Source organism: Cydia amplana, chromosome Z (genome assembly GCF_948474715.1).
Source record: "Cydia amplana chromosome Z, ilCydAmpl1.1, whole genome shotgun sequence".
Taxonomy (NCBI): domain Eukaryota; kingdom Metazoa; phylum Arthropoda; class Insecta; order Lepidoptera; family Tortricidae; genus Cydia; species Cydia amplana.
The window spans coordinates 2,696,146-2,712,314 of NC_086096.1; the positions used below are offsets into that span (position 1 = coordinate 2,696,146).

Consider the following 16,169-nt stretch of genomic DNA (forward strand, 5'->3'; position numbering starts at 1 on the left):
TGTGCATCACCGTGTACGTTAGTTAATAAAAAATCCTGTCATAAATATATAGAATTTTCTAAGCTTTTATTATCAGAAACTACTTAATAATGATGTTATGAATAGTACTAAAATATGTGATATGGCAAAAATTTGAAATTAACGTCACTATCAAAAAATCTGATCAAAGCGGCGACGCTCGCCAGTACCTCTTATAAGTTTTATTAAATTTTAACAACTTTTCTGTATAGAAGTTATAATTATTATATTTTGTGTTTTATAAGAAAATAGTAAAGTATATTAATAATTGGTAATTTTGTGTGCATAAGGCATAATAATAAAGATAATCACTGGTAAATAGGAATGTACACCATAGTTACCGTTGACAAGTTTGTAAAGATGTACTTACATTCAACCACGGTAATCACCGTGTACGTTGCCAACTACACGGTAAATAAACATAGGTAACCACGGTGTACATTACCAACTTATCTGTACTTAAGTTTTGTTTTGAAACTAACGATTTTGCGTGTCCTTGTTAATTTAAAATATTTTTAAGCAGTATGCTTTCCTTTCTTTGTCTGTAGTACTTAACACTGTTTAGATCGCATAAGATTTTGGCTTTAATTCCCGTAAAAAATGTATGTTCTGATGATGAATCTGACTGATTCCGATGAGGAGCCCACACGCACTCACACAATTCTATTCTGATGATAGCGGGTCTCTATTGTTTCCCAAAAAAAGTATTGTTTGTCCGCATTTTCGTTAGTCATAATTTGTTTGGTTCAGACACGCGTTACTTTTCAGGATTGCTATAAAACAAACCTGACATATCCTATCTATAGGATAACCTTACGAAAGTCCTGAAAAATTAATGCTTTAAGTTTCATGACTAAGTAATGAAAATATGACAAACAATACATTATGACTTAAAACTTTATGTGAAACAATGGGATCCACGATAAATAATATAATCAAGCACGATTTAATTCTGAAAGCACGTTGATTGTTGATTGTCTTTCGACCATATTAGAGGAAGTTCTACATTCTCCATCTACAGTTATTTATGATGCCTTGCCCACATTAAACTCTGTACAATCCGTAGCCACGCCATCTACCAACACTTGAACACTCATCGCCATTAACTACTAGGGTAACAGCTTCATATAAACACGAAAAACAGAATTAGATACAGCTTTAGGTTACCTACTTCCGTAACTTCCGTTTTGAGCTATTCGAAGGACATTGTAAAGCGACGAAGATTGGTAACCGATGAAATGAAAGTTGAGAAACTGTGCCATAACAAAAAAAAATACAAAAGGTTGTGAAATAGAGTCCTACAACAGTCTTTGGTTTAACAACTTGGGGCATTTTCCTGAGAGTGGACCGAAAAATGTATGCTGCAGATACTGCAAGGAGGGAAAGACGAAATTTTATTGCATCAAATGCAATATGCTCCATTGTTTCATCGTCGGAGAAACAAAAAAACTAAATTGCTTTTGACAGTTCCACACTAAATGACGTTTTTTCATAATAATTTACGTTAATTTTTATATAATATTTTACTGGCTTCCTGGCAGCGGTAACCAGCGTGTACATACAAGAATGTTACTTTCCTTGTTATAAAATTGGCAACGTGCATAGTGATGTACATAGATTTTCTGAAAAACTAATAATACTGGATTTTTTTTAACATTTTTCTGTAGACCCCTAGACGGTATTAAATAAAGGTATGCTACTATATTACTGGTTTTTACAAATTTTTACTCTTGCCAATTTAAGGGTTAAAGGGACACACTGATTAACAGTCCGCCGGACGGTATCGGCCTGTCTGTTAGAACAAAAAGTTGACAGTTCCGAACAACTGACAGGCCGATACCGTCCGGCGGACTGTTAATCAGTGGGCCCTTTAATGCAAAAAAAAACAGTTAGTATTTCTAAAACCTAACATTTTGCACTCAAAAAACAGTTTTTTTTTTCTTAAATAAAAAATACTGGACTAGGTATGATCAGACATTGATTGGAGATCAAATGGCAGGAAATTAAGGGCCATCGATAACAGACAAATGAGGCTGTGACGACAATTAGCTTCATTAGGTACTAATGACCCTCGTTTATACCATTATTAATTACACAACAGATTGGTACAGGCATAGAGAAATATAGTAAGACAAGAGTGCTCACTCCATACATCAGTTTGGATACCAAAAAGACTACTAATTTCAGTGTCTACATCTAGCATCGAGTAGCGGAACTATCAGTACTGCTACTTGACAATAGATGTAGCACCGACCGGTAAGACTTAGATTGTTGAGCATAAGACTTTCCGGTCGGTGCTACATATATTGTCAAGTAGCAGTACTGATAGTTCCGCTACTCGATGCTAGATGTAGACACTGAAATTAATAGTCTTTTTGGTATCAAAAGTTATGTATGGAGTGAACAATCTATGTATTTTTTTTCTATGGTACAGTCAAAGATATGTTTACACTTTTGCACCTTACTCCTTTGTAATAAGGCGAAAAATGTAAACAATTCTTCGATGTCCACTGTTCGTGTAGTTTGTGCGATATACTCGTATTGGGTGTTGTTAATATTTGGACAATTTCGTTAACAGCGTTAACTGATTAATATCATGATTAATTTAGTAGATAATATTGCTCAGCGGGCGAGGTGTTCAAAATGATCTTGACGCTTGACGCGACATTATTGTTAAGAGAATAAGAGCGTGTCAAGGTAATTTTGAACACCTCGCCCGCTCAGAAAATTATTATTAAAACCTTCGTAGGTTTGGCAATAAACATGCAGAAAAAAATACCGAAAACATTTCATGGGAACTTTGCAATAGGGTATTTGACTGTATTTAAAATAAATTATTTTACACCATGCATGAAATAAAGCACTAGAATATTAATAGAGAAACGTATACAGAAGTTATTTTAGACACAATTTCTATTTTAAACCCTTTTTAAAACTATAAAGAGTAGGTAATTTTATTGTGACGTCACATGCTAGTGTTTCATATAAATTCCAATATCTGGGTGACCGAGCTTCGCTCGGAAAACATATAATAACTCGGAAATGCGCGTTTTCCCAGAGATAAGACCTAGCTAGATCGATTAATCGCCCCCGAAAACCCTTATATACCAAATTTCATCGAAATCGTTAGAGCCGTTCCCGAGATCCCCGAAATATATAACTATATATATAAATAAATAAACAAGAATTGCTCGTTTAAAGGTATTAGATAGATAGATAGATAGATAGATAGTAGCAAAATCGTTCTTCTGACAGTTCGAAAAAGGAACTGATTTGACTAGTAGTCAAATACCATATTGTTGAATATTCTCTTTGGCATATTGCTAATTTCACGTAGGTAACATAAATGAATATCCTGACAGTCGAAATAAATGTAATTACGGCGAATTAATTTATTACAGACTAATTAACCAAGCTATTTACTCTGTAGGCAATTTTGTAGAATAATACAGTGGGTGATTCTGTATAGGGAGTGTTTGATATTAAATCGGTGGCAAACAAGCATGAAGCCCATTCAGAGTAGGTAAGCGTCGAAGATGTCGTCGTCAGATGGAATAGTGTCTCAGGTGTCTCATGCGAATTGCCGATTCTTTAGAAAAAATTACACTGTTTTTTTAACCCCATACTGTAGTTACCTACTGTTCAATGTACTTTATGAGTTAAGTGCCCTTAGTGCGTCAGCTGGCGCGGTTGCACGGAGCGGGTGAGCGGGTTAACGAAAAATAGTAGGAGCGTTGCTAACTGGCGCGGACGCGTAAGTGCGACTGATGTAATGGCACCCGCGTGCGTGCGGCCGCTCCGTGCACCCGCGCCATCTAGCGGACGCCCTTAGTATGACCATACCCCGATCTGATCTGATCTGGGTTCAATTTCGCTTTGACAAATAGTGCGAGGGCAAATAAATTTTACTTAATACGTCGATGTCGATGAATTGTGACGTATTATAATATCACCTTTATGTGAATAAAAATATACACACCCTCACACACTACACTACCCACACAAACACACGCTTTCACCCAAACTTGGGTAACATATTTAGTTCTTTTAGTTTAATTATTCTGTATTATTTAGCTTGTATTATAGTAATTGGGTACTTTAGTATTAAGTAAACACTGTATCTACTAATGTGAAAATAGTTGTCAATCGTTCTCGCAGACTTCCAAGATACAGGCTTAGCCTAGTTTGGAGTCTGATGGATATATCTCTGCATATGTATAAGTACAACCTTTATGATAATAAATAATTTGTATTTGTATTTTTGTATTTTGTATAACTAACTACTGCAACTATCTTCTACAGAGTTATATAGCCTCCTAAGACCCAGAAGCATTTGTTTTGTTTTTGAATTAGGAACCCTTAGTTACTCAATGAAAGTTCAAAATATTTTTAGGAATATGTACTTACAAAAATTTGTACGCAGGGACTTAGGAGGATAGACCTATGGATAAACACTGAACACCCTATACGTGTGTAATAGAGATGTAGGAAAGTAATAAAACGGGAGATTAGACCGGTGGGATCGGTAATAACTAGTGACGGGGCGATCGCGTGCTTCCTGTTATCGATTAGAAATGGGTACAGATGTAGTGCATAATTATTTTCCATCGTATTTTCACGGAAACTTACCAACGTGTCTTGCTATTTCAGTCAGTCTCAGTACGAAAAGTACTGACTTTGACTGAACTAGCATGACAAATACGAACGCTTCCGAGACAATACGATGGAAAACAATTATGAACTACATCTGTAGAAACGCTTGTTTGTCGAATATAGGCAGAGATAATCATATTGTCTTATTCCTACGATACCACTCGCATCTAGCTGCCAAAGATATTTTATTAAACTTGCAAAGTTCCCATGAAATTTTCTTGGTATTTTTTTCTGCACGTTTATTCTATTCTTCTTACAGTTAGTTTCGATACGCCAATGAGTGACGTAAATGAATGAAGGAATGAATGAAACTAATATAGGATTAAAGCTAATTACATAATAAAATATGATTATATTAAATTAAGACGTCTACAAACACAATAATTAAATGTAAACCCTTATCATGGCAAGGCGAAATTTATCTAAAAACTATTGTTACCTAATAACCGTATTCTTAGTTTTGGATAACATTTGGATGGTTTGAAGAACTCATTCTAGGTGGAATAAAACTAAATAGGTTTTCATCACTCAGAGGAAGATTTTTTAGGACATATTTACGGTGAGATTGCGCTTACATTGTACAGAATAGGGAACTCTATCAGGCGGTCTAGCATGAGATGCGTCTCTCGCGATTCCATACACCAAAGAGAACGCAAATTATGCTAGGCCGCCTGTTCACCAAATTTTATCGATACTGATGAAAGAAAATGATTTCGGTGAAAATAATTCGCGCATCCCTATTAGGTACTAGGCCTTTATCTGAGACAATTACCATTTTTGCTCGGCTGCGCGTATTTCTATGATATTATATGCGTTATAAACTTATACAATCAACTGAGTGCCGCAAGTATAAGAATAAGAACATTATTTATAATAACTAAGAAATACAGTAGCATGCACAAAAGGTGTCCGATAAGCCCCAAACTAGGCTGATGTAGGATGTATGTACCTACTAACAAAAACTTGATTCCTGTGTGGCTACCACCAGTATGGCACTGTCATAAACGCTATGGAGAACGTAATTTACTTTCTATGCATCTCACTCGTACTCGCATATTAGTGCGAGCGAGATATATGTAAGTAAATTACGTAGACGTTAGAGTATATTATGTCAGTTTTGACACTGTCAGTGACTCATGGTACAGGTACTGACCCATTGTGAAACCTGTTCATATTTTACTACGTCGTTGATTCTACATTGATGTAAAAAGTAAAATTATTATGAAAAAAAAAGAAAACACTAAACATATGCAGCCCTTCCAAATCCGTAGTAATTTGTATACCATCGCCGCCCACACTGTTAACTGACATTTCGTAAACCTTATTACAAATAGCATAAGGTCCACCGATGGACAGTTAACACTGTTGCGGTTTGTACTCAAACTTCTAGATTCTGTTCGGAAAGAGAAGAGTCATGGAATGTATGGGGCCCGATACATTCCACGACTCTTCTCTTTCCGAACACACTATAACATGTTTTTGCTTAAATTGGAATGAAATTTTTGTTACCTTTAAAAATAGTAAATCATAGGTAAGACCCACGAAAATAGACACACACAGAAGCCGGAAATGGAACTCAAAGCAGACGTTCCATTTCCGCCCGAAAGTAACTTACTGTCAATGTGTCACTGGAAAAAACACGACTTTGGCAAAAATACAGGCCTTGTACAGTCGCCGTCAGATATATCGGAGCGGACGAGGTGTCCAAAGATATCTGAACACGCACTCTAACGCCTTGACGGTAAAGGCGTGTTCAGATATTTGTGAGCACCTTGGCCGCTCCGATATATCTGATGGCGACTGTAATACGGTTGTTCTATCAAGCATTTATCAAAATGGTAAGCATGCAACTTTACGAGTAGAGTGGGCATAAAATCAGGAATATAGAAAGGAACAAAAGATATGGCGCGCCGCGCGAAACTTGCGACGGAAGGGAAGAATATATAGGTACTTCTGTTTAAGAAATACCTCGTGATTCTGAGTACAAATAACCTAAAAGTTGATAGTTATTATAAAAAAACCGGCCAAGTGCGAGTCGGACTCGCGCACGGAGGGTTCCGCACCATAAACAAAAGATAGAGCAAAACAAGCAAAAAAACGGTCACCCATCCAAGTACTGACCCCGCCCGACGTTGCTTAACTTCGGTCAAAAATCACGTTTGTTGTATGGGAGCCCCACTTAAATCTTTATTTTATTCTGTTTTTAGTATTTGTTGTTATAGCGGCAACAGAAATACATCATCTGTGAAAATTTCAACTGTCTAGCTATCACGGTTCGTGAGATACAGCCTGGAAGGACGGACGGACGGACAGCGGAGTCTTAGTAATAGGGTCCCGTTTTTACCCTTTGGGTACGGAACCCTAAAAAGTAAATAGTACCAATTTTTCTGAAAACCCCCACCTACCAACATAAAGTACATAACATAACACAACACAAACAAGAATTCACATATTCCATTCAAACGCTTCCTTGTCATTCAAGAATAAATTGTGCATAATTAACTTTCCCCGGTTCCACCGACTCGGAAAGTGAACTCTTCCTTCAATACGCTTAACTGTGACGTTGTGATAGTAACTTTCACGACTTTGTCAAGATACTTCACCTTTACACAGCTTACAACAGCATAGCCACTTGAAGTAAAAACGCTCTCCATTTGACCTAATCTGTCGCCGAAAAAGGGGGCCAACCTCGAAATGAGAGATAATAAGCTGGAAACTTTTATTCACCTTTATTTTGGTGTTCTAAAGGTTCCCTTAAAAGTCAAGTAAAATTTAGTGTGCGCGTCGGAAGTTATTCAAGGTTAAAACTTCACAAAATTTGGTTTACCGCGAATATCAAGTTTTCTCCAGTGTCATTAAAGAATAAACTGCGCATAATTAACCTTCCCCTGTTCCACCCACTCGGAAGTAAACTCTAATGTCAATACGCTTAACTGCGACATTATGATAGTAACTTTCACAACGTTGTCGAAAAACATAACCTTTAGACACATCTTAGAATAAAATAGCCAAATTTTTGACAAGGGCATAAGATCCCGGAGCTAACGCAATTTTTTATTTTCATATTGAATTGTTGACATTTTTATAAAGGCACTACACGAAAACTATATTTTTGCAAGGGTTATAGCAAAAACTTACTGCTTTACATGTCTTATAATATAATTGTCTCATGTACCTAGTCAAAATTTAAATGACTTATCCGAACACATAAATCTGTCATTAAAATTTAAGCCTTCTTTTAAAAATAAATGCCGTTTATTTACTTATTTTAATGTTTTCTTTTCAGATTGCATAATTTCCGCTAAACTACCTCCGACAAATCTAAATAATTACAGCGTTCGTTTATTTTATTTATTTAGTTTATTTATTTGGGGCAGCAACAGCAATACAAAAACTACATTACGCATAGCACAATGAACAAAAAACAAAAGCCAATAACAGATGTCGAAAAAATACAGCTAACATGCAATAAATAAGTGGAAACAATATAAAAATCTTTAAGAATAAAGAAGGGATGAAGAAATTCATAAAGTGACTCCGCTGACCTACGCTGTGGCCAACTTTACGGCACGTTTGGCATCCCGAGAGCAAATAACCCCGGCAAGTAAGTGGATTGCCACCGCCGGCTCGACCCCCCCCCCCCTAACCTTTATTCACGTTTGAACCTCACGAATACAACGCACACACTATTAACCCCTCGTTTTGTACTATATTCATTGATAATAGTATGAGTAACGTGTAAGCAAATATATTGCCTCCGAGTTTAAGAGCCCATCAACGTGCACATTAGCGCCACTGCTAAATAAACTCAAATCTAAAACGGCCGTTTTAACTTTGGACGCATAGTCGCATAGATTGACGAATCCAGCAACATAGACACTGGTTTGATGTATTCAAAAGGTACTTTAATACAAGATAAAGATATAGGTAATTTATAATTAAGTAAACCTATTTACTTTTCATTGTAATAGTCGACTTAGTAACGTATGAAACTTTAGGCCTGTTTTTAGTCATTTTTGTAAGACTTATTTGTAAAAGGGTGTTTGTTTTCTAAATAAATTAAAAAAAAAGATACAGTATGTAGCGGCCCCTTTTATTAAATATATTTCGTTAAATTTAAATAATTACGATTATTTAAATTTAACGGTGCGGTAATTAAATTAGGGAATGCTGGAAGATACTTCACCGACAAGAGAATAACTCTTAAGTTAATGATGATGATGATGAATTAAATTAGCAGTGGCGCTAGTGTGCACATTGATGGGCTCTTAATTTATGCTGTTTACAACAGTTATGGCCTCGAGTCCAATTCAAACTTTGCCTCGAGGCCAAAACAAACTCATTTGTTGCGTCTGGCTCACGCTAATACATGTACGGATAGGTACGAGCGAAATGCACGCGCGAACGATAAATGGAGTTATTAAGATATCATTTTGTTGTTACAGTGGACGTTCGAATTGGCCTTCTCGTAGAAAGAAGTGATTCCGATCAAGCTCGATACGGCGTAGCACTATTTCGTAGCACCTTGCTACGGACATGTACAGATGTAGTGCATAATTATTTTCCATCGTATTGTATCGGAAACGTTCGTATTTGTCATGCCACTTCAACCAACGTCAGTACTTTTTGTTCCGAGACTGACTGAAATAGAAAGACACGTTCAGTACGTTTTCGTGAAAATACGATGGAAAATAATTATGCACTCGCTCCTTGATTATGGCTCGCACTTAGGGGCTAATCTTTATAAAGTTATAAAAATATCCATATTATAACGTTATTTTCCTTCGTGTTTGCGATTTCGTTCAAAATGTATTGCTATTTCTTCATAACGACAGAATTACACTGGCGAAACAAATACTAAGTAGGTACCGTCTCGGCTTGGTGGTTGCGCTCGGTGGGTTGTAAAAACTGTATAAGGTGGAACGTTATGAAAGTAACGTTACTAAATAACGGTTTATAATACCGTTAAGTAACGTTTTTCAGCAACTTATCAATATGTTATAATTTTGGTTTTGTAGATAAAGTTATAAAAGTTAACGTTACACGAAAATAACGGTATTTTAACTAAACCTACCAGCGACGTCGGACAGTGTGGCGTTGGGTGCGCATTTCACGAAGTCCGGGAAGAAGTTCACCATTATGATACCGCCGTTTTCTTTCTGCAATTAATAATAAATACCGGTAATTCATGGGTTGCGCCAATTAAAGGTCTCCAAGGGGCCTCTACGTGTTGAATCTATATCCCCACGCAAGCCTATCAAAAGACCGGGATTTATAGGGCCGTGAAATCCAAGGATATAATCCAAGCATACCGGTAAAATAGGGTTGCTCTAAAACATGAGGTTACTTTAAAAACGGGCAAAAAAACTACCATGATTATTTTTTTAATACCTAAATCTTTTTAACTATGTAACTACTAATAGTTAGATTAATACATATTGATGTTCACATACTGTAATAATTTAATAAATCCCATATAAAAATATATTATGGCTCATACTAGCGTCGAAAATTGGCATTCTAGCGTCCGCACCTCCATTTGATCGGTCATAATCTTACAGTAGAATCAAGTGGGATCGGCGAGCCAATCACACTTTTGCGTACCACCTGATTTGATCAGACAATTTAATCAGATTGTGCGAAAAATTGTCCCGTCTGGATTAGCCTTGTCGGTTGACTGGCAGTGTTATACTTTGAATCATCGGCAACATTCCGTTAACGACCCAAGGGAATTGAAATTTAATTGATTCTTAAAATTCAAGAGCAGGAGTAACAAAATGAGACGAGGTCTATAATCAACCCGAGACTTTTGTGCGCCTGTTGCATAAAGAGGGCTTAATTTATAAACCCTAATAGTAATTTATGTGACTGTTAAATAATCAAACTCGTGTGATGTTGTTATGAAACTCGCTTTCAGTTCGTTTTATAAACACTCGTATTTTAATGCCTAATTATGCACAGTTACATACACTACTTTATCTACATATTATAATTGATATGTATTGAAATAAAATGTTACAGCATGAAAAAGCGATATTATAAGCGCTCTATAGTGGAACTCAGGAACCGCAAGTTACGACTGTTTGCAATTGACATTATATTTCAAATAAAACGTTATATCCACTGACAGGCCAACTCGAGTTTTTACTTATTCCACCTGTTTCCGATATGAGTCAGACTCTATCTTTAATGCTGGCCGTAATTTGTGGTTTTTGAAAACGCATCATACGGTTTTATGATAATGTAGGTATATGTAGGTACCTATAAATAACACATACCTATAGGTACTTAAATTAAGAAAAAAAGAGCGAAAGCGAGTTTCATAAAAACATCACACGAGTTTGATTATTTAACAGTCACATAAACCAAAATAATTACGAATCTTACCAAAGAGTGAATGATGTCAGTCGGCACATTCCTCTTATGCGCGCAAAGATTGTACACAGAAGAATGACTGAAGATGACAGGCGCCTTTGACAGTTTGATCGCAGCCCGGGTCGTGTTTTCACCCACGTGTGACAGGTCCACCAGCATACCCAGGCGGTTCATCTCTTTCACCACTTTCTGTGGACAATGGAAACGAAACGTCAGTACCCTCATGAATTTTACGCGGCCTTAAACGCTAGCGACTACGACTCAAACGCAGATATTCGGCTTACTCTACCAATGTCAGGCGGTCTAGCATGAGTTGCGTTCTCGCGCGCGACTCCATACTTGAAGTCGCGCTTGATGTATGGAGTCGCGCGCGAGAACGCAACTCATGCTAGACCGTCAGTATGAGCATAGAGAAAAAAATACATAGAGTGCTCACTCCATACATCAGTTTTAGTACCAAAAAGACTATTAGCATCTAGCATCGAGTAGCGAAACTATCAGTACTGCTACTTGACAATAGATGTAGCACCGACCGGAAAGTCTTATGCTGTTGAGATAAGACTTTCCGGTCGGTGCTACATCTATTGTCAAGTAGCAGTACTGATAGTTCCGCTACTCGATGCTAGATGTAGACACTGAAATTAATAGTCTGAACTGATGTATGGAGTGAGCACTCTTGTCTTACTATATTTCTCTATGGTTTGAGGGAGATGCGAGAGTTAGTTTACGCATTCGCCAGCGAATAGTCAGTGTCAAATTCATGGTAAGGATACAACGAATCTAAGATCAGGTTGGTGGGGGTGTACAGGTCCCTTCTTTTAGTTTTTCGTAAATAACTCTTAAACGGTGACCCATAACAAAAAATGTTCTAGTACACATGTAATATACGTAAAATTTTCTACAAAAAAGGATATATACTTTTTTCGCTAGGTTCATTATTTATTGAGATATTGACGATGGAGGGAAGCTGTCCAGGTCATCCCGCCATGGCCCTTTATCTTTAACAACTATTTAGCCGGAGAGATACCTAAATAACTAAAACCCTTACTCGCGTTCATGAGTCATATACCTAATAATAGTTAAATGTCAATATTTAAGCTGAGTTTCGGATTCTTCTTAATAATAAAATGTGAGTAGTTGCTGAAACTTTCTTATATAGGAAATTTCGCAATTTTGGTAATTTTCCGTCGCCACATCAGTGGTCGCACGGTCGTGAATCATGGATACAGGGCTCGATTCGGATTTTGTAATAGACATCTATTAGATATCTTTTAGACATCGCCAAGATACGATAACGATATGTTTAAGATCTAACCTGTCAAATTTGACATTTCCGCGATTCTGGAGATAGTCTTGAACGATTTCCACAAGATATTACTTAGAGATCTAATTCGCATCTAATAGATATCTAACACGATCTATCGTAAAAGTGACATTGGTTGCCCGAATTGCGTTGCAAAAGAGAACTAGATGAAATATAAACTATAACGTATCTAAAATGGATCTAGTACGTGTCGTCTCTTGTGAATATCTTGAAGTTCGAATACGGCAGTCTGTTAAAGAACCGCGCCGTCGCGACTCTCATCTCTTGTGAACGATGGGCTACATTTCTGGTTTATGTACGTGTGTGGTGCAAGCGTGAACTTCACTTTGTCCGATACGATATCGGATGTATCTTACATCCACAATGTACAGTCGCCATCAGATATATCGGAGCGGCCAAGGTGTTCACAATATCTGAACACGCACTCTAACGCCTTGACAATAGAGTGTTCAGATATTTGTGAGCGCCTTGACCGGTCCGATCACAGAACAAGTTAGAATGGCGATGCGAGCAGCGTACGTGTCGCCGCCGGTTTTGAGCAAACGCTCGCATGCTACTCGCCCGCACTGACCGAAAACGAAGTAAATATGCCTTTTTGCGCCACAATAACCTTCAGATTAAGAAGCCAGACATCAAATCTGTCTAAAGAAGGCGTATCCATTCACCAGGCACACAAGTTTTTACTACCGTTGCGCGAGTGTTAGTAAATGTGGAGAGGAACGAGCGGCGACACCGGTTCCGATACTAACTGCGCGCGATAGCCATTCTTAATAATGTTCCTCTCCAGCCTCAAGCCTCTTTAATAATGTTCTGTGGGTCCGCTATATCTGATGGCGACTGATGTACGGCCAAAATGTACGACATAAACCGATCCAGCAGTTTGGATAAAATGGTTCACCAAAAATGACTTTCACCACTTGATTAGCGTAGGGAATTTTTAATTGTTTTTAACTTAACTGCATATTATACAGCGTATAATATGCAGCGTCTTAAGGGGCCCACTGATTAACAGTCCGCCGGACAATATCGGCCTGTCAGTTAGAACAAAAAGTTGACAGTTCCGAACAACTGACAGGCCGATATCGTCCGGCGGACTGGTAATCAGTGGGCCCCTTTACGTAAGCGAACAACTCGCGTACGCGAAGCGAAGCGGCGCGTCGCGGCGCGGCGGACCCACGGCGGCGTTCGCGTTCGCAACGAGATCAGCCACGCAGGACACTTCTATAGGCATCGAAGGATTGACACACCGCGCCGCATCGCTTCGCTTCGCGTTCGCATGTTATTCGCCTACGTAGTACGCTGCGTTAGCGTCTTTCGAGCGTCGGCGTCTAGTCAGCGTTATCGAAAATGGCATTGCGCCGACGTTGCGTCGAGCAGCAGCCGTAGAGTTGGCTAGACGCCGTCGCTCGCAAGACGCTAAGTGTGCCCGGGCCCTTAAATGGCAGGTATTTAAAACTTAAAACATAATGATGGCCTCACGAAGTTAATAGTCAAAATTTGCCAAGTCTGTCGTGACTTGAACCAAAAAGCAATGCATACATACAGCCTCACGCCTCCCTTAACATGGTGATGAGTTTCTTTACGAGCATCAATTAAAATTAGTGCCCTCGTGCGCCGAAAGGGGGGGGGGGGAATGGGGGGGATCATGCATGTGGCGAGGTGAGCACGGATTTTATAGAATGTGTCAACTTCCGAAAAAACGTGGTACTTTTTTTGATTTTATAATTTTTTACGGTATTTTTTTACAAACCGTTCTTACTTACTTATGTAATGTCCACAGGAAAGACGCATTAAGAGTTGCCCTTATAACGTATTAAGTATTTTGACCTAACCAAATGATTTTTTTTTTCATTTAGGTATTTATTAATACAAAATATTTATATACTTACCTACATTCAAAAAATTATGACAGCAAACTTAACTGCCGCTGTAATCGCTCTTATTTACTCTTAATATTATATTAAACTATGGAGCATTTAATTTCACGAAGTCGGCAATCCTGTTTCTTATTATGAGGTGAGGTGTATTTACTCTTAATATTATATTAAACTATGGAGTATTTCATTTCACGAAGTCGGCAATCATGTTTCTTATTATGTGTGTGAGGTGGATTGAAAACCTATTAATAACATTTTCTTCGACTGTAACACTTCGAGTGTAAAAATATGGGTGCACTCATCATACTCAAAAATATGTCACATAGCTCTTATGTCAACGAATTAAGAAATATGGGACATATTTTTGAGTAAGTTGTATGCACCCATATTTTTACACCTGACTGTAGCTTCTTCCGAAAGTTTTATCAGGTAAAGTTAGATTTCCCTCGGGGACCGTTTTCTTTTTGTGCCAGAACTTGGTCTAAACTTTATAGTAGCGTTATTATCTGGAGCCCTATTTAAACTTACATTTTGACATCAAAATGGGGCATTATCTATGAAAAGGGACCTTATTGTCGATGGCGCTTACGCCGCACAGCTTCGCGCGGCATTGTATTTATATCGGAGCATCGTTAATAATGGCGTAAGCGCCATCGACAATAAGGTCCCTTTTCATAGATAACGTCACAAATGATATCTAAATTAGTTATTTAGTTATCATACATTTCGCTGTCATGTACTTGGCCGGTTTTATGTTTTTTGTTACAGAATATAAACTAGTAAGGTACCTAGTCGGGCCAAGCTAACTCAGAATGTCATTTGCAATGACAGAGTATGGCGATGTCATGATTGATGTCAAATATTTATTAACCCCCGACGCAAAAAGAGAGGGGTGTTATAAGTTTAACGTGTCTGTCTGTGTATCTGTGTATCTGTTTGTGGTATCCTAGCTTCCAAACGAATGAACCGATTTTCGTTTAGTTTTTTTGTGTCATAGATAATTTTATCCCGAGTATTCTTAGCCATGTTTCATGAAAATCTGTCCAGCCGTTTGAAGATCATCAACTCTTATAATCTTATAATTTCGAAGGGTTTTTTAAATTTTAAAGTTTGGTTAGTTATGTAAATATGACGTTTATAATGACCACGCTTCACTTTGTTTTGTCAAGTCGGTGCAATATTTGCTTTAGACGGACTCTAGACCCCGTGTTTGCTCGTGCTCCAACCACGAACGTAAACACAACAATAACACAACTATACGACCGAGCGCTTCCATTATAGATCACTTGCCACTAGACGGAGCAACATTGGCGCACACCCAGTAGGTAAAACATATTAGAGAAATATAGGACAGACCCTTAATATCTCGTCCCTCGTAAAAACCCACGCTATGGCGTAAATATTTGTAATATTCTCAAGAAAACCTACTTAATTACACTTTTCGTGGCGTGTTGTCCGCATATTATCGGCAAAAACAAAGATTTAAGCCCGTAAACAAACAATAATAAACCTTAACCTGTATACTTTAACGACCAAATTAACTTGATGTTGCCAAGACAGATTACAGAAATCCGAAACCCAACTTTGCTAGAAACACGAGAATAATTCGCTCGGGCTCGCTCGCTTTGCTAATGTAAAATGAAGCTTAGCGGTATGATCATTAGGTTCATTCTTACCTCTCCGAATTCGGTGAGTCCGTTTACGGCTGGGGCCTCGTTCGAGGAGTCGGCCCTAGGAAAAACAAACATATAAATGACAAGCAATTCGCTATTGTTCGCTGTATGGACGGTGGCCGAGCTTTTAGTACCAACTTGTCTTTGCATATTGGCTGACGAAAATGAACCTTATTGCAATGTGTTACGACGGATCAAGTGGCAGAGATAAGTTGGTATGCCAGACAAGTGTCTTCATATTTCTTAGAA

The 16,169-nt window shown here is 37.9% G+C and overlaps 1 protein-coding gene across 1 annotated transcript in view; it reads right to left on the reverse strand.

The window, feature by feature from the left end:
* Positions 1-16,169, reverse strand: part of LOC134660907 (dipeptidase 1-like) — a 177,690-nt gene that overhangs the window by 18,677 nt on the left and 142,844 nt on the right. The window contains exons 7-9 of the mRNA XM_063516781.1: positions 15,924-15,978; positions 11,059-11,235; positions 9,746-9,830 (exon numbers count right to left, since the gene is read on the reverse strand). Coding sequence (XP_063372851.1) covers positions 9,746-9,830; positions 11,059-11,235; positions 15,924-15,978 — 317 coding nt within the window. The remainder of the gene's footprint in view (positions 1-9,745; positions 9,831-11,058; positions 11,236-15,923; positions 15,979-16,169) is intronic.